At 36.0% G+C, this 17,861-nt stretch overlaps 2 protein-coding genes and 1 long non-coding RNA gene across 3 annotated transcripts; all 3 read right to left on the reverse strand.

Annotated features, from left to right (window-relative positions):
* Positions 1 to 1,116: 1,116 nt before the first annotated feature.
* LOC113693395 (exopolygalacturonase-like) lies at positions 1,117 to 3,637 on the reverse strand. Its single transcript, XM_027211943.1, has 4 exons — positions 3,494 to 3,637; positions 2,942 to 3,250; positions 1,593 to 2,102; positions 1,117 to 1,353 (listed from the first exon to the last, which is right to left on the reverse strand). Exons 1-4 carry the CDS (start codon positions 3,635 to 3,637, stop codon positions 1,117 to 1,119), a joined length of 1,200 nt encoding a protein of 399 aa, XP_027067744.1.
* Positions 3,638 to 7,159: 3,522 nt separating this feature from the next.
* Positions 7,160 to 7,507, reverse strand: LOC113693396 (14 kDa proline-rich protein DC2.15-like). The gene has a single exon (XM_027211944.1). The coding sequence runs from the start codon at positions 7,505 to 7,507 to the stop codon at positions 7,160 to 7,162; it is 348 nt and encodes a 115-aa protein (XP_027067745.1).
* A 5,950-nt stretch (positions 7,508 to 13,457) lies between these two features.
* Positions 13,458 to 14,923, reverse strand: LOC140008142 (uncharacterized). The gene is made up of 2 exons (XR_011815548.1): positions 14,313 to 14,923; positions 13,458 to 14,032 (listed from the first exon to the last, which is right to left on the reverse strand). It is a non-coding gene; the product is annotated as an uncharacterized lncRNA (long non-coding RNA).
* Positions 14,924 to 17,861: the final 2,938 nt, after the last annotated feature.

Raw genomic sequence — 17,861 nt, forward strand, 5'->3', positions numbered from 1 at the left:
AAGCGATCAGTAAATCACAAATGTTTCATATTGGTGAGTGAACTTGTTCTGATTTTATATGGGTCATTCCGGCTATGGCAAATGTTACTGTTGCCATTTTATTCAATTTCATCCCTTAACAGGTATTCAAATTAATTATCTAGTTTAGGACATTTTTATTTGTTTGCATCGCCCGTGTACCCATTTGTGTATATGAGAAATGGGAGTTTGCGTAAAGCAAATAGATGAAAATGCCTCTGAAATAGATAATTTGTAATTTAGATATGAAGCCTTTTGTTTACAGAGAAGAAAAATCAGACCAAATGAGCACAATGAGGCATGCCAGATTATTGGATGAGCAATTTGAGGTGAAAACTATGTAGGCAATTTCAATTTAACAAGTCTTTGTTTTTTTCCCATTCTTTCTACTTTATGGTAGTTGTCATTTGCCAAGTATTTTTGTGCATTCCTAATTACGAAAAAAGATGGTAAAGGCGGTCTTATTTTGTAAAATTTTTTGTAAAAAAAAAGAAAAAGTATTGTAGCGATTTCCTGTGTGTGAGGTACAAAAAGTGATTGAAAAACGTGTTTACGAAAATGCATTTTTTTTTTTTTTGTAGAAAACTGCAATCCAAACACCACCAAAGTTTGATTAAAAGTAAAAACCATGAACATATAATTTCTTCCAAAGCATGTTTAATTCGATTACTTAATTTTTTCATTGTTTTCCATTTATTTTATTTATTTGATAATTCTAAAAGTTTTATTCGATTTGATTTGGCTACAACCTCACAATTACTTCTTCTTCTGCATTATTTTCCACACCAATTTGCTCGTCACTCAATTATATGGCTCGAGATATCTGTTTAGTGTAACTTTAGTTCTTGCAAAACACACACACACACACACACACACACACACGCGCGCGCGCACAAAACTTGATAGAATAGGTGTTTGCTGAAATATATCATGTGGGAAAACTTCATAACAACTCAATGGACCCTATGCCCATTAAATCTTCTATGTTAGGAAGGTAACTCAGTAAGATATGCACTAGAAAGAATTGTCTAAAAGATCCTGCTGTGGAACATGAACCATCAGTAGATTTGGAGGCCTAAAAATATGGTAATAAGAGGACTATAGGCAACCTCGAGGGACCTGTCTGCCATAGGAAGTGCCAATAACATTAGAGCAAGATGCAATTGCAGGTCCTCCTTGGCCTCTGTAAGCTAAGTCAATATCCACGAGCTTCACGTCTTGGCATGGCACCAATTTGCTACATTGCAAAGATAATGCAACCTGAGAACTGGATGTGCCCCAAATGTTGCTGAATTTTACATCTCTGATTTGAACTTTTGAGACTGATTCATCACCCTAAAAACAACAAATTAATTATTAAGTAGTACTGTCGCAAAAGAAAACGGATTGAGTATAAATTGAAAACACGATTAAATTTTCTTACACCATCAGCATAAATTTCGATACGTGTCACGTGTATAAAAAGAGAATCTTGATTTGCAATAGATGTTATATGTCACGTATCCAAAGCCGTGTAAAAGTGGTATTACTGCACTGTCAGTGTACAAATTGGACGTAAAGAAAAGAAATCATACCGATGGGGGGCAAGATGGGCAGTACTTCTGATCAATAATGACGGGGTTGTTAACATTTTGCATTATGATGTTGTGGAAGCTAATATTTGCAGCCAAACTAGACAAAGAAGGCGACCAGGTCTTGATCCTCACACCATTTTGAGTATTACTGAAAGTGGCATTCCTTACACTTATGCCCATAACATATTCATTCTCAAACCCTCTGCCAAGGCTTCCAATGCTGATGCCATGACCAGGGCCACAATTAACTTCAGAAATGTCAATGTTCTGGCTGCCTGAGACCATGGATATGCAATCATCACCTGTTCCTATGTTCACTCTCGATATTTTTATATTGGTTGAGGCCCCAATGTGGATTCCATCTGTGTTTGGAGAACTCTCTGGAGCAGTCAGCCTGACATAGCTGATGTTTATGTTGTCGCATGCAAAAAGGTTGATATGGGCCTTTTTGCTGTTGATTGACCTTATGTACTGAATCTTGGAATTCCTGATGAAGTCGAACCTCAAACTCTGACAGGATCAAATCAGGGAAATGAAAACAGTAGAGACCTGATATTAGGCTATATATAGAGAGAGAGCAGAAAAGCTGTAATGAACATTCGAAAGAAGAAAATTTTGATAAGGTATTTACTTCTTAAATGATGTGACACTTGCTTTCAAGAAGAATAGACTTTGATCAAAATCAAGCTTTTTAGACGTCACATTTACCAAATTCGGCAAACGTGAGGACCCTTTGGTTCAGAACATACAACCAGAAATACCATTTTTTTTTGTAGAATGTTATTTATTCTTTATTGTAATCTTTGGAAGTTCTCTGGTTAATTGTGCACTATTTTCCAAATTTCCTACAAAAAGAAAATTACAACAGCATAACCACTCCATCGAACTCATAATTATTGAAATACATTAAATTTTTCACTAGAAATGTTAAGGAATTATCAAGGTGTGAACGAATTAGGAGGATGATTATAGTTAATCCCTCTTCAATCAAGTCCAAATTCGAGTAACTTAATAGTTAAAACAAAGCCTAATACCAATTCAGGAACAAAGGCTACCTATTAAGTAGTACAACAGCGTACTCGTCGTATTAAGTGTTCCCAATAATAAGCTTAAGGAGAATCTGCTAGCCTTAAACAAAATATTCAACCTCATAATTGAGCAACAATTCGTAAAGAATTTAAGATAACAAAAGAGATTATTATAAGGGTAAGTGGTGATTAAAGATCCCCCTCCCCCAAAAGAAGAGAAAATCTAAAGTCGAGAGAGACTTCAAAATCATCAATCTCTTTCCCCATGCACACCCAAAAAAAAAAAAAAAGTGATGTGTGCTATGAAGAAATGGAACTTACAATAGGGAGGGGCAAGCATTGAGAGTTCTTGAAGCAATCATTGTAAGGCCAAGCAGAAGCACCTTGACCATCCAAATATCCACCCCCTTTCACACTCAAATTATCAACATAACGAAATCCAATCCAAGTGTCTGTGAAGAACAATGCAGGATTATTAGGAGCCCTAAGAGTCCCTTTAATCATAAATGTCATTTCTCCAAGACATGGTCCCAAAAATGTTACTGAATGCAGCAAGTAGATTCCCCCTGGAATCAAAACTCTGCTCCTTCCTTTCCATCTACAAGCATCAATCCATGCTCTCAGGAATGCCTACCCAAAAGTACCCAAAAACAAAAGAGAAAATATTAATCCACTTTCCAATAATCTCAAAATGCATAAGTTCTTTTTCGTTTTGTGGGCGAAATTAATAACAAAAGTACGTAAAATAGAAATACTTCCACGCAAATTTGTTGAAAAGTAGTACTGTAAAAACATCAAGTTCATAATGAACATTAGTAGATTTCCCTTTTGGAAAATCCCATGGGTTGGCTGATTTAGTCTGCACAAACTAACCTGACTGTTATCTGTGTTTCCATCAGCTCTTGCACCATAGTTCAGAACATTGAAGATTTTAGGTGGCAAAAATGCAGAAGCATCAGCAGCAGTCCAGAGGAAGATGAAAACTATAAGAATCCCAAAAGCAGATCTTGAAGCCATGTTTCTTGAATTCTGAGAAATGCATTGGTTTCTAGCTTGTTCTTTATATACTAAATATATTACATGTATTTTGGTTTCTTGCCAAACATAGGAATGGCCAAAATAAGGCCGTAAATCTTTGATTGCCTTTATACTCGTTTGTCAATATTTTCTCCTATATTCAAGGAAGACGTATAAATACATGCTTTTATCTTCTTTATATTTTTACCTTTTGGATTCCCATCTTCATTTAATCAAATCCTAGAATCTTTCCCTGCAAATATATTTTTCCATTTTACCATATTTACCATCTGTAATGTCTTTGCTTGAATGTGCATATCTTTCTTGACCCAAAGAATCTTCGTCTGAGATAATATCTTTTCCTACCATTTTGATTTTGAATTGTTTTTCCTATGTCACATAAAAATTATACTTACATTTTCCTCGAGTAATTAAGTTTGGTAGTTAAATTAATGTTCTATTACCATTCGTTTCTTTTTCTCCAATCCTCCGAATTATTTTCTTAAAGAACACCCTCAATACGTTCAGAATGTCAAGAGCCACTTTGATCTTTAATGTTACTCATTCCTTTTTTATGCAATAAAAAAAAAGAACTCAATTGTTTGGCTAGAAGGATTTTTCACATTCCCTGTCTTTATAAATACATTAATTAGGATTAATTAGAAAAATGGGATTTCAATTCATTAAGTTATACTATATCCTAGAAAAATATATATCATAAAATATCCTATTAAATAAAGTTATGTATATTATTAATGGAGAACCTTCTTCAACCGACAATAGCATTAGATGTTCCCTTTAACACTAGGCCTCAGTTCAGAAGCTTTAACGTGTGAAAATGTTATCTTTGCTATTGCAGCCAAAAAGTGTAAGTATACATGAATGAGGGTTTATTGGAAAAATGGCATTTCCATGCAGCAATTACTAATTATCCTATATTCTAGGAAAATAAATATCGCATAATATTCTATTAAATACCAATTTCCTTGTCCAAATTATGTACATTATTATTATTATTTGAAGAAATTGGCCATTCATCAAGAGTCCCACATTCTTCAACCGAAACATTAGGAGGTCGGTTGAGAAACTTTTATAAGCGAAACATCATCTTCCTAATGCAGCAAAAAAGAGCCCTTTTTTTTTTTTTTAAAAAAAAAAGGCTGCTAGGAAGGCTTAACGGCCCATTACCTATCTAGGAATTATAAGGAAGGACATGCAGCATGGAGTCATCGCTGCTCAATGATCATTGCATCCACTTCTTCTCCTACCTTTTTTTTCCAAATGGTGAAAGGGATGACAACTTTTGTTCAAAATATCAAATAAATTTGCCAATAAGGATGGAGGGAAATATGAAATACACTCTTTTTTTTGGTTAATCGCACCCCCCGCCCCGTTCCCCGCCTCCCACTCCCCCCGCCCCGCCCCGCTTCCCCCGCAGGTGCCCCCGCGGGGTTAATAAAATTTTCCCTGCAGGGTTAATAAAATTTTATTATAGTTAAATTTTAATAAATAATCAAGTACTAAAATATCAACACATCATCAAGTTATTATTCATTTTAATTTTACAATTGAAACTCATAAAAACAATCAAACAAAAGTTATTTGAATACAATTCAACATGATGAAATAAATACAACTAAAATAGTTAAGTTTTCACTTTTGGTACAAATACAATCACTAATTCATTATTGTGTTTGTGCTTTTTTTTTGAGAAAAAAATGTTATTCTATTAAGTGTAATTAGAAATTTAGTATAAATGTATTAGTAAATTTAGCATAACTAATTAATAAATTTTATTAGTAGACATGTCTAATTATTCGTATAATTGATAATATCAATTATATTACATATACTAATATACATTATATAATACATCTAACTAATAATATCATTATCATAAGTTTATAACTAATTAAATTATATATTATATATAATTATATATATAATTTTTTTTTGCGGGTGGCGGGGCGGGGGATGGGGCGGGGGTATACTCCCCCGCCCCCCGCCCCGTTTCTAAACGGGGGGAAAAAATTCCCCCCGGCCCCGAGAGCTCCCCGCGGGGCGGTTGCTCGCGCGCACCCGCCCCCATTGCCATCCCTAGGGTTCCTATGACCAATATAGCTAAATCAAGAGCCTCATCAACAAAGGAATGTGACTCCTTTGCATAAAAACCTTTCATCCACCTCCAAGTCTTCTTGACCTCCTCAACGATTAGAATCTTCATTTCAGCATCAGCTGGTTAGCATTTTTCCTAGGCGAACATATCAAACTCATACACCTGTGCCTAGTTATAGCACTGGGAATATATCTGCAACTTGGTTGAATATTGGCGAGAGTTTACTTCTTTTGATCTCCTCAACCATTCATTTCATCAATAATCAGACAACATTTTTCGCAGCAGATGTTAGTGAACTATTGTACTTGTGCATACTATTAAAATCACAGGGGGTGCTTTATGCAACTCGATCGGCTAAATGTTGAACTGTTTTTGGCTTCATTGATCGCTGCCTCAACGCTTCAGAAAAGCTGCTCAAGTGTCGCCTGACGTGATGCATATATTGTTTAAGCTTATTTGAGAGTAAGGAAGCAATTAGAGACGTTTCTGAACGAAGACGTTTCTGAGCATTTCCTTAAGGCCATCCAATTTTTGTGTTGATTGCCGAATTTCAATAATTAGGATAACTTTTCAGTGATTGGGATCGGGGGCTAATATTGGTCAAGTTGCATGGAAAGGAAATACGTACGGGGGCAATCTCATGACAAGCAAATTACGGATAACAGATGTCCAAAAGAGAATGGATATTTCGCTTCATCTTCCGTGTAAATCAAGGTAAATGATCGATGGCTGCAAATAATTGAAAGTATAAAAATATTCTAGGATTCATCCTCCTTGTACATACCTTTTTGTCCCTCCTAATTTTAACATTTCAAAAGTTAATACTCCGGTAACAAATTACTCCAGCTATTGGCAATGGATAAAAGGAATTTATCCCAAAATCAAAACAACATCAGAGTGGCTTAATCATCACATATTTTTTTATGTTTTCTCACTCACAACAGCACAAAAAAAAAAAAAAGGACAGAATATTTTAGGATGTTGATATTTCACAGTCTAAGCAGTGCAATCGTTTGATTGAACTGCAGGTTGCGGGCATCATACTAAAGCATAACCTTGCCTCTAGGACAACAATGAAAATATCCACGCATTAATCCTCAATTTTACGCTTGTAAAATATGTAATGTTCTTTTACAGAGTCAGAAAATGGCGTCATGAATATAATATAAAAGCTTTTTAACTTTTCACTGATCACCACATAGAAAAATACAAGCTTAGAGCCGACTGAGCTTACTTGTACATGAAAACTTTATTGGAAAGTACAAACACCAAATCCGATATAACATCATGACAAAGTAACAAGAAGTTACCCTTACCACTATTTAGGGAGAGGACTTCTTTAGAAGTAAATTCATGGTTGAGAAACAAAAGAAAAGCACATTAGAACAGTAAACACGGAAATCTGTTTAGACACATATGAACCCTGGTGGAGCACGCCGGTCACAAGCATTCAGAGTCACGGCAAGGTTAAGTGGGAGATTAAGGTGGATGCCCAAAACATTGAATTTCAGGGCTGTGCAAAAGCAAACAGCTGCCCCGAGGTCAGCAAGGCCATCAATGAGAGAGCAACAAGGTCTTGTTACGGGAGATCCACCGAAGATCCCAATCACACTCAGCAGATTAGCACATATGCCCAATTTCAAGGCATCTTTTGGGCAAGTTGCTTGAGGAGGTGGTGCGCAATGGACACTAGCACTGACCAGAATGAAAAAGGCAAGAAAGAGAGCTGGGTTTGTAGTGGCCTTGGAGCCCATATTCTCAAACCCCAATAATACCTAAGCACTCTTGGTTTAGTCAAGAAAGAAAGATTTTTGCTGTGCAATGTTTTGGAAGAGGTTGAGGGTTTTATACTGAGCAAGGAGGGTCAATTTCTTGGTTTAGCCGGCTACCGAAGCATAGGGTTTGGCAAACCCATTGGATGCGTTTATCCCAGCCTACTATATAGTTCTATACCAAACATTAGCTGCGCTGTAAACTTTCTAGTGGGTTTACTTATGTCGTGCTTAATGTATTTATTCCTTACATGATAGCTTGAATGGCATGGCAAAGTTTTGTTATTTATGCAACCACTCTACTATTTCTACCCCGTCAAAGAAAGAAGGCTCGAATGGCATAGAGATTCAAAAGCAACTTTATTAGCCGTTTTTGCGCTGCTTAATTTATGCCTGACTCGTGTGCTCAATTCATTCTAATAGCGTCATTTCGCAATACAAGCTGGCTATGTTAGTCAGGATGGATTATTTTTTCATAAAAGATTGTGTGTTCAAATCCAGCTATTAATGTGAAGGTTATAATGGTGGCTGATTTATAAAAATTCCCATAAGTAACATATAATTCTGAGAGCATTGCCTTGACCCATGGTGGTGATATGAGTTGAATCCATCCTAGTTTGAAACTTTCTACAAATTCACTTACTTTTGAAATGATATACCGAAACTTCAATTGAAGCTTAAACTCTTTTATGTACACTTGGATTAGTCTACTTTCCTCGATGATTGAAGATGAAGACAGTGATTGATGACTCAATGAGTTCAGGGATTTGAAAGGTTTTTTTCTTATTGAAGGATCTATCTTACGAGTGTCCAATGGACACAACTTAAGATGGAGTTCAAATATTAACATTTAAAAAAAAAAAAATTTCAATTGAAATAGTGTAAAAATATCCTAGATGACAATAGTGTAAACGTATACATTTACATAGTAAATTGATGTGTATTAACAAGTGTTCCATTAGAAAAACCCTTGACTTAATTCAGTGTTCTTAAATTTCCATTTTCATTGCAAAATGATCTAAAAATACTCGAAATTTGGCACTTGTATTGCCGATTATAATTGAATGACAAGGTTCCAATTTAATCAATCATGCATGCAAGATCTCATCCCACATCCCACATCCCACTTTTGAATGCTCAGCTATATTTTATGTTTGCCAAATTCTTCCTTTGATGTAACCTAAACAACTAAGTTCTTTTGATGTGTGCAAATTTTATTTTGACTTTGAAACTTGATCAAACTTTTAAATTGCATAATTGGATCATAATCAGCAAAAAGGAACAGAAATGGTAAAATCAATGTCCTAATAAATATAGGCGCACACGTTTCTTAGTCAAGGTAATTTGGAAGTGAATGTTTCATATTTTTTTCCCTTTTCTATTTATTTTCGTTTTAGATGACTTGTTCAAGACAAAGAGAGCAAATTTCAAACCCCATAATTCAAGAACAATTTTGCTAATGCCACTAACATATTATGAACAGAATATGAATATAACATATTACATCAGAAATTCCAGATATCTTAATCATTAATTTGACTACATATTGCATTAGAACAAAGGAGGAATTCAAACTTTTCTGCATCATTTTGCTGATAGTTGCTAAACCTATTAAAATATCAGCGTAAGCAAATCAAATCTGTAGGATAACCCACCATGGTGTGCTTCCATGAAGAAACATTTCACATAGATCCTTCAAGAACTTCCGAACAACCCAATTTTTCAACAACTGCTGGTGAATAATAATTAAACTTAATTCACAGTTTTACATTTGTACATTTCTAAATATCTTACATGCGATTTTTCGCAAGTATATAAGTCGTAAGCGAGTATAGAGTATTAAACGTCGAACCCACAAAGAAGATGGACAACTACCGGCACCACTAAAACTTCTCTATTATTTAGACTATCAACAAATTAAAACAAATAAACTAAATTATAAATGGATAGACAAATACAAATAAAAGCTCTTTGGGTAATGGAATCCTTACCTATTCATGCTAGTGCAACTCCCTAACCAAATGAATACCAAAATCTCATTTAAATTATGGCATAATTTCCTAATATGCATGATACTCATTTTCATCAGTAAACCAACTATACCTATAGTTAATTCATACATACTTTCGTGGTTATGAAATCAACTACAAGTTCATTAACTTCTATGAAATTACATGGAACAAAGCCACAAAAGCCACAAATGTATACCTCTACTTTCATGAGTGTACTCTCTAATTTTAACACTTCTATAAACAAGTATCAAATTCTAATTCTCATTGCAAATCTGACACCCTGAAATGATCATAATCAATGGCTAGTTAATCATTATTATAAGAGCAAAAGTGCTAAATAACTCAAACAAGATAATACTATCAATTAGCCAAAAAATTAACACCAAACAATCATAGAAAACTCAACCAAATACCCAAGTCATATGCTTTAAATCAACATCACAAACACAACATCCAAATCTTGCATTAACAAACTTAGAGTTCAATGACAGGTGTCGAGCCTGTGCAATAATAAATGCCTGCTCAAACAAGGTATAATTTCTGCAAATAGTAATAAGCAGGGTCGTATCCTCAGGGACTGAGAATATTTGTCTCTTTGAAGTTCCAATTGGCAATGGGGGGTTTTATCGGAATAAAGTTAAAAGCAATTGAGCAATCCAACCAAAAACAAACAATTAACTAACACAACTGTAGACAGGAATTAAAGCAACAATAGACAAATTCTAGCCAAGGATACAACTTCTCAGAGATAGTCCACTCATCCGATCATTGATGCAAGGGAGGTTCACTTAATTTATTAATATGTTAGTTATAGTCACCGACGAGCTCTGACAACCAGCTTTTTCTTAGTTTATGGGTAACTAAGGTACGACCATTAATTACCCCTAACCAGGAAACACTCCTAGGTACGACCGTAGGAATTAATTTCCTAATTGCATTAAAAATTAGAAAAATCTAACCCTAATCAATAACACGCTACGAGGGTTATTTAGATCAGATCGCATGTTCCCCTAGTGTGTATAAATGCTAGTTGCCACTGATATTAATTGATTAAACAATTACGAATTTAATTGATTAATTTGATAGGAGATTAATAAGTCACCTTGAATATCGGGTCCTTGACATCCAATTAACAAAATAATCCCATAGAATTTCAAATAGAAAACGTGCAAATACTAACAAATTAAGAAACACATGAAAACTAATTCGATCTCATAGATTTCCGGGACTGTGTCGTCACATTGATCCTTGACTAGATGAAAAGCTTAGCCACGCCTCATGAGAAAATGTCCACGCAATTCAATTGATTTCAAAACATCTCTTTTTCTCTAATAATCAATAATAATAACAAAGCTGTGTTCCAGTAGTCCTCATAGAAGAGACGGAAAAAAGAAAAAAAACAAAGGAGCAAGGAAACGGCCAATGCCAAAAGAACGAAGCCGTCCCCACCAAAGAAAGTTTTCTTGTTTTTATCTAAACTTGTCCTCGCTGTTTCCGAATCCCCCTAGGGATCAATTACAAAAGGGTCCTATTTCTTCTTGGTTTCCTCCTACCAACGCACCACAAGGCCACCAGAATAGGAAACTTTGTCCTCCAATTGGAGTCGGCTTGTAACTCTTGCATATTTGCACGTCTCATCCTTCACTTTTCAGGATTTTGTACTCCACCCCTGCAATTATGTCCAAATGTCAATTATAAGTAGAATCCGACAATTAACAACATATTTGGCACCAATAATGAGTGAAATCAACTAGAAAATGACTAACAATTAACACCCTATCAATTTCCCCTATACCTAAATCATGCTTATCCTTAAGCATGAGAACAACTAAACTCAAACAATGGTCAGCTCTCACGTCATTTATTGCCAAGCTGTGCTTATACCAAAATCAAGGTTTAGTGGCTAAGTGTCAAGACATAATCCTCCTGGGTAGCTCCTGAAATCAAAGACTCGTCCAATTCATGTCTAACTCGTCTAGGAAGGCAAAATATTAAACTAGCAACAGTCAGCAATTGGTCCAACTGGCAACCAAAATCTCAACATTGAAACCCAAGGATCGGCAGGCCAACATGATCATATGCTTACATATTTTTCATATTTGTTTCTTTTCCCTTTTCTCTCTTTATTTATTTTTTTGTTTTGTTTTTCTTTTTTCTTTTGAAAGAATAAATGCTTAGTCCCAAGTCATTCAAGTCTTTTGATGTGAACTCAGACACTTTTAGATGAAAGAGCCCAGTTACTCAACTTTTCACCACTTCAGGACCACATACTCATAGATATCGCCACCTTTTGATGCGAGAGTCGACATTTGTGGTGAGGACTTCCAGTTACTGGGTGACGACACTAGCGGAGTATAGCCATATTGATACGAGACTAGCTAGTTTTAAAGTGGTATCAAGTCCTATTGCATCAAGCTAGAGTCGTTTCATTGTGTCTTGGCCGAATGGTCTCCTTTATGAGCTGTTTATCGCTTATTTACATTATTTTATGTCGTTTGGTTAATTCCAAAATTTGAGTTTGGTTGTCTTAGTCAATTAGTTAATAAAAGGGCTCAAGGTCGTGTTGACCATAGTTAGTAGCCCAATTGGAGTTAATTCATAGAGTTAATTAGAGTTAGGGTTAAGTTTCTTACTTCTTAGTTGGATTAGGAGTTGGTCTTGTAAAAGGCTATAAAAAGCCTTTGCTTTAACGTTTTGAGGGGTCATTGAATAAAAATTGAGATAATTTTCCAGATTTCTTTCGTGAGTGAAAGAGCTCTTCTTGGCTTGTGAAGCCACCATTGAACATCTTAGAGCTGCCCTAAGGTGATTCGTCAACTTATCAATCAAGTAGTCACCTTGATTGTGGCGTTGTCCTACCCGTTCTAGTCTTTCTTGTACGGTCCAAGATAGATTACGAACTCCATTACCGCACGTTGATTCCTAACCTAGATCCGGGCTTGTGGTTCACGTTCTTGATTCGTCTTGACGTTTCAAGAATCACATCAGTTGGTATCAGAGCTAGTCGGAGGTGTCAATGTTATATCCCTTTTTGTTGTGTGTTGTTTAGGGTTTCGTTTGTCTCAACCTTGCTGTCCGAATTTGTGTAGTCCAATTTGTGATTTGTCTAGGTATTTTTCTTCAGAAATCATGTCTTGTTTTGTGTATTTTCTCTTCATTGTTTCTTGTCTTGTGTGTTAACAAACCTGTCCGAAATTTTCCTTGTTGAAACGTGACAGGTGCCGAATCTGTGCGATAATAAATACCTGCTCAAATAAAATACAAATTCTATATATAGCGGTAAGTAGGGTCGAATCCACAGGGACTGGGGATAATTTAATTTCTTCTCAAGTTCCAGATATGGGGGGGTTTTTGAAAATGAGAGTAACTAAATTACTTGGAATAAATTAGAATAAAATAAAATAACTACAACTCAAATAACTAATTATCTCAATAAAAATAATAATGGACGAACTCTAGCCAAGAGACAACTTCAGAGATGGTTCACTTAATTCGATCACAGATGCAAGGATTATTCTAGTTACTATCTGATAAATTAGTTATAGTTGTCATACACGCGATAAACAACCAACTCTTCCTCAATTTGTCGATAGCCAAGGTACGACCGTTGACTATTTCTCTAATCAGGAAACAACCCTAGGTACGACCATAGAAGTTCAATTCCCTAATTGCATGAATAATTAGAAGAGCCTAATTCTAACCAATCAACACGCTGCGAGGGTCTCTTTAAGTTAGCCTGTCTATCTCCCTGACACAAATCCAATCATGCCAGTTGCCACCAGTTTAGAATAATTAAACAATTACGGATTTAACTACCCTAATTGGCTTCAGGTTACTGAATTAATCTAGAATCCGGGCCCTGGATAATCGAATAATAAAACAACCATATGAACATAAAGCAGAAGATAGACGAATACCAGTGAATAATGGAAATAAATAAAAACTAATTCGATCTCACAAATTTAGTAGAACCAAGTCCTCCGTTGTTCCTCGACTAGACGAAGGGATTTAATTCATCTTCATGGAGGAAATCCCATGCAAAAGTGTAGAAGTAATTATTGAAAACAAGCTATGTCTTCGTCCTCCTAGAAGAGACGACAAAGAAGAAAAACAAGAAGGAAAAACTATAAAGTTAGAGCCCCCGGAAAAACTCCCAATTCCCCAAAGATAAAGCTACGGCCCATGAATAATTGCCCGACCAAAGGAAAAGAATTGTTTCCTAATCTAAAACAAATTGCCTAACTTCTCTCCGTGGTCCCCACGAAATTGAAGGTAAAAAGGAGTACAAGAGCCGCGTTTCTGCCAAATTTCCTCTCCTTTGTGTTTCCTCTTGCTAGTAAGAGTCCTAGTCAGCAACCCTTCTAATCGGCCAAAAGAAATTCAATCCGTCTGTAGCTTCATGTAGGCCAGTTTTATGAGGCTTTTTGGACTCTTTTACGTGTGGAGCAATTTCCTCCAACAGGTCCCCCATTTTAGCACTTTTTAGTTTCCCTTCCTGTAGATAGGTCCAAATACCAAATATAAGTAAATATTAATAATTAAAACAATATTTGGCAAGGACAAAGGGGAAATTAATAATAAAATAATCAACAATTAACACCCTATCAAAACGCTAGGGTTCCTTGTGTCTCCATAGCTGTTCTTGTTTGTTCATTGCTGTCCATTGTTGTTCCTTGGTCCAAGTCATGTTTGAGTCTTGATTTTGTGTCTTGTTGTCTTGTTTCGTCAAGTCTTGTGTCAACTAGAGTAAAAAAAAAAAAAAGTTCTGATCAAACCTCTTCCTTAAAGAATCCGTGGGTGGTTCTCTAGTGTTTTGGGTGCAACCATGGCTGATTTGTCTTGTTGCGTGGAAGTGTTCAAGGTTCTTGAAATTCTGGACCAAAACTCTTGAATTTCTTGAAGTTCCTTGGACAGAATCTTGAAAATCTTAGAGTCCTTGGGTAGCCTAATAAGGTTTCTTGAAACTCTTAAACCAAAAGTTTCCAAATCTTGACATTCTTGGAAATCCCAGTTCGTGTCTTGGTTTGTGAATTGCGGCTGGCTTGTTCTTTGATCTGTGGGAAAAAAAAAGGAAGGAAGAAAAGAAGAAAAAGAATCTGGTCATGGTCTGTATTAAAAAAAAAAAAAGACAAGACAAACGGATCACCATCTTGAATTCTTGAATAGGTAGCCAATTGTGAATTGGAGAACCAAAGTGACGTGGATCTTTGCTTCCAAAGCTGGACAAAGAATTCTAGTTCAATTTGGTTTACAATATCCCATTCCCAAAATCGAAATTACGCCTGGACAATATCCCAAAGCCACACCTCATCTCCCAAACGGTGAAGTCAAGATCCATTTGCGGCAGCTTCTAAATTTCCAGCCTTGCCACCTAGTCGGGTAGAATAATTTCTAGGCTTCCAAATTTCTGCCATAGTGTTTTGTTGCTCCAGTATTTTCTATTCTTCCAGCCATGAAATAACTTTATTTGGAGTCATATTCTCGGTTTAGTCATGTCTTGTTAGTTCCAAATCAGTCCAAATCAATTTGGGACTTTAAGAATACTAGTTTCCTAATTTGAGTTGTTCCTGTCTTTCCAAATTCGTGTGTCATTCTTGCTGAGTCAAACCAGTGTTTTAACTCCAATTTCCAGCCACCATATAAGCGTCATTTGAGTGTCAAAATCAGAGTTCAAATAGCACAGATAATCTATCATTCATTCGGGTTTTTGATAGGGTATTAATTGTTAGTAATTTTATTGTTAATTTTCCTATTTGTCCTTGCCAAATATTGTTTTAATTGTTAACATATACTTATATTTGGTATTTGACCCTAATTACAGGAAGGGGAGCAAACAAGTGCAAAAAAAAGGAAATTTTCTTGAGAAAAATGCTCCACACCTAGAAAGCTTCTAAAAGATCCACAAACCGGCCCACATTGTGCCACAAGCATATTGCCTTTCCTTTTGCTAATTGGTAGTTGACTAGTAATAGGTAGTTTACTAGCACTAGAATTCCGAAATAGAAGGAATATTCGCGGGCTGGCTTTTGCTCTTGTTTTCTTTTTGATTGTTGAGATTAGTGGCCCCTTGGTTTTTGGGTCCAGTTCCTCCGTTTATTTATTTCCTCTTTTCCGTCCCTTCTAGGAGGACGACGGGGGAACATGGAAATGGGGCAGGAACGGTTGTCAGTGACAACCGTTCCTGAAGGTTCACGGCCACGATGTGGCCTCAAAAATTTGTGCGGCTCAGATTACAGCATGTAACTCGATTTTCACGCCATGTGTGGGGCCCACAAAAAAGTGTTGTAAAATTACGTCGTGTGCAAAGTAAGTTACATCGTGTGCAATGGAAGTTACGCGCTGTGAAAAATGAATACAATCGGCACAAACGGTTGCACCTGCAACCGTTTGTGCCCCTTGTCCGGGGAACATAGCTTGTTTTCGATAATTACGTCTACAATTTCGCATGGGATTTCCTCCCTGTAGATGAACTAAGTTTCTACATCTAGTCGAAAGTCAACTTGAAAACTCGGTTTCAAACATCTGTGAGATCGAATTATTTTACTTATTTTTTTTATTCATTGGTATTTGTATGTTTTCTAGTTTAACCTCTTATGATTGTTTTGTTATTTGAATGTCAAGGGCCCGATATTCGAATTAACCTAATAATCTACAGCCAGATTAATTGATTGAATCCGTAAATGTTTAATTGATTAATACCAGTGGTGACTAGCGTGATTGGTTTCATGTTAGGAAAATGTATGATCTAACTTAAACGAACCCTCGTAGCGTGTTTGTTGGTTAGGGTTAGGCTTTTCTAATTCTTATTACAATCGAGAAATTAATTTCTATGGTCGTACCTAGGGTTATTTCTTGGTTAGGAAAATAGTTAATGGTCGTAGCTTGACTATCGAAAAAGTAAGGAAAGATTGGTTGTTCATCGCATGTATGACAACTATAACCAATCTTTAAATGAGTAATTGAATTATCTTTGCATAGATGATCAGTTGAATGGACCGTGTTTGAAAAGTTATACCTTTGACTAGAGTCGTATTGATTATTGATTACTCCTTGTTTATTTCTATTAGTTGTTTCATTAGTTAGTTAATTAGTTACTCCCTCCGTCCTACTTTGATAGTCATGTTTTCCTTTTTCGTCTGTCCCAAATTGTAGTCCACTTTCCAATTGAAGAATGTAGTTGTATTTTAATTTTCCTAAAATACCCTTATTCAATGTAAGTTGTTGTTACTATAAACCTACCCCATTTAATGAGAGTTGATTCTTTTTTTACCATCAATTCAAGTTCCTATAAAGTTGTACTCTATTTAATGTGAGGGTATTTTAGGAAAATAGCAATCTAAATTTACTTTTCCAACAAAGTTAACTACTTTTTCTTAAACTATGTGAAAAAAGAAACAGGACTATCAAAATGGAACGGAGGGAATATTTTATGTTCTCCCTAAATCCCCCCATTATTAACCTGAACTTTAGTAAGAAACGAATTACTTCCAATCCCTGTGGATTCGACCCTACTTGCTCTGTTTACAAATCAGTAACTCCTTGTGAATAAGCAATCCCATTCTGGTATATCGGATTAATCAAACTCTTCGGGAACAGGGTGAATCAAGTAACCCATTGCACACCTAGAGTCCATGCTCCAGTACTTAGAATTGGGTTTTGATTACTCCGATTGGCAACTAGGTTTATTTTTATTATTGCACAAGTTTCGACAACCTGTCATTTTCTTGGGGATTTCTCGTGTACAAGTTAAATCTGGAATTTCCAGCACCTTTGTCCATAGTTCATCCTTGTTGTTTACTTGTGAAAATTCTGACCGTGCCACTCTTGTGATTACTACTTGATAAGTGGAGTTTCAACTTGAGGAAATCTCTAAGTTATTCAGTAAGGCAATCAGCAGCCTTGAGAGCTTATTTTGTGAGGTTAGAGAGGACTTAAACACTTGAGCGCAACACGAGTGTGAGGGTAAACACTCAGGGGGTGAAGTGAGGAATTTTACTACTAACCTTTCTCTTTTGCAGGTTGAACTAAATTTGTCTCAAAACATTGGAACTGTTAATACTCCTTATGACATGGGGCATATCATCGAGGCATTGAATCAATTGAACAAACGGTTTGACGCATTGGAAAGCAAGGTGGAGCAATCTGGTCCATCAAAAAGTACAACCAAAAGGAAGTCTCATTTGGATGAATCAAGTGATTCAAATAATAAGGATGACTGTGAGGCCTATGAGGACCGAACTAGATGAGCAAAGTGAAATTTCAAGCACGGAGATGATGATGAAATCCGAGGGATTAAGCTCAAAATTCCTCCTTTCCAAGGCAAG

Source organism: Coffea arabica, chromosome 6c (genome assembly GCF_036785885.1).
Source record: "Coffea arabica cultivar ET-39 chromosome 6c, Coffea Arabica ET-39 HiFi, whole genome shotgun sequence".
Lineage (NCBI taxonomy): Eukaryota > Viridiplantae > Streptophyta > Magnoliopsida > Gentianales > Rubiaceae > Coffea > Coffea arabica.

What these genes read in the sequence shown, in the direction of transcription:
- LOC113693395 (XM_027211943.1), bottom strand. Translation starts at nt 3,637, where the DNA reads ATGGCTTCAAGATCTGCTTTTGGGATTCTTATAGTTTTCATCTTCCTC. An exon ending in GAAACACAGATAACAGTCAG is followed by an intron (nt 3,251 to 3,493) that starts GTTAGTTTGTGC and finishes ACTTTTGGGTAG; the next exon opens with GCATTCCTGAGAGCATGGAT. An exon ending in GCCCATCTTGCCCCCCATCG is followed by an intron (nt 1,354 to 1,592) that starts GTATGATTTCTT and finishes TGTTGTTTTTAG; the next exon opens with GGTGATGAATCAGTCTCAAA.
- LOC113693396 (XM_027211944.1), bottom strand. Translation starts at nt 7,507, where the DNA reads ATGGGCTCCAAGGCCACTACAAACCCAGCTCTCTTTCTTGCCTTTTTC.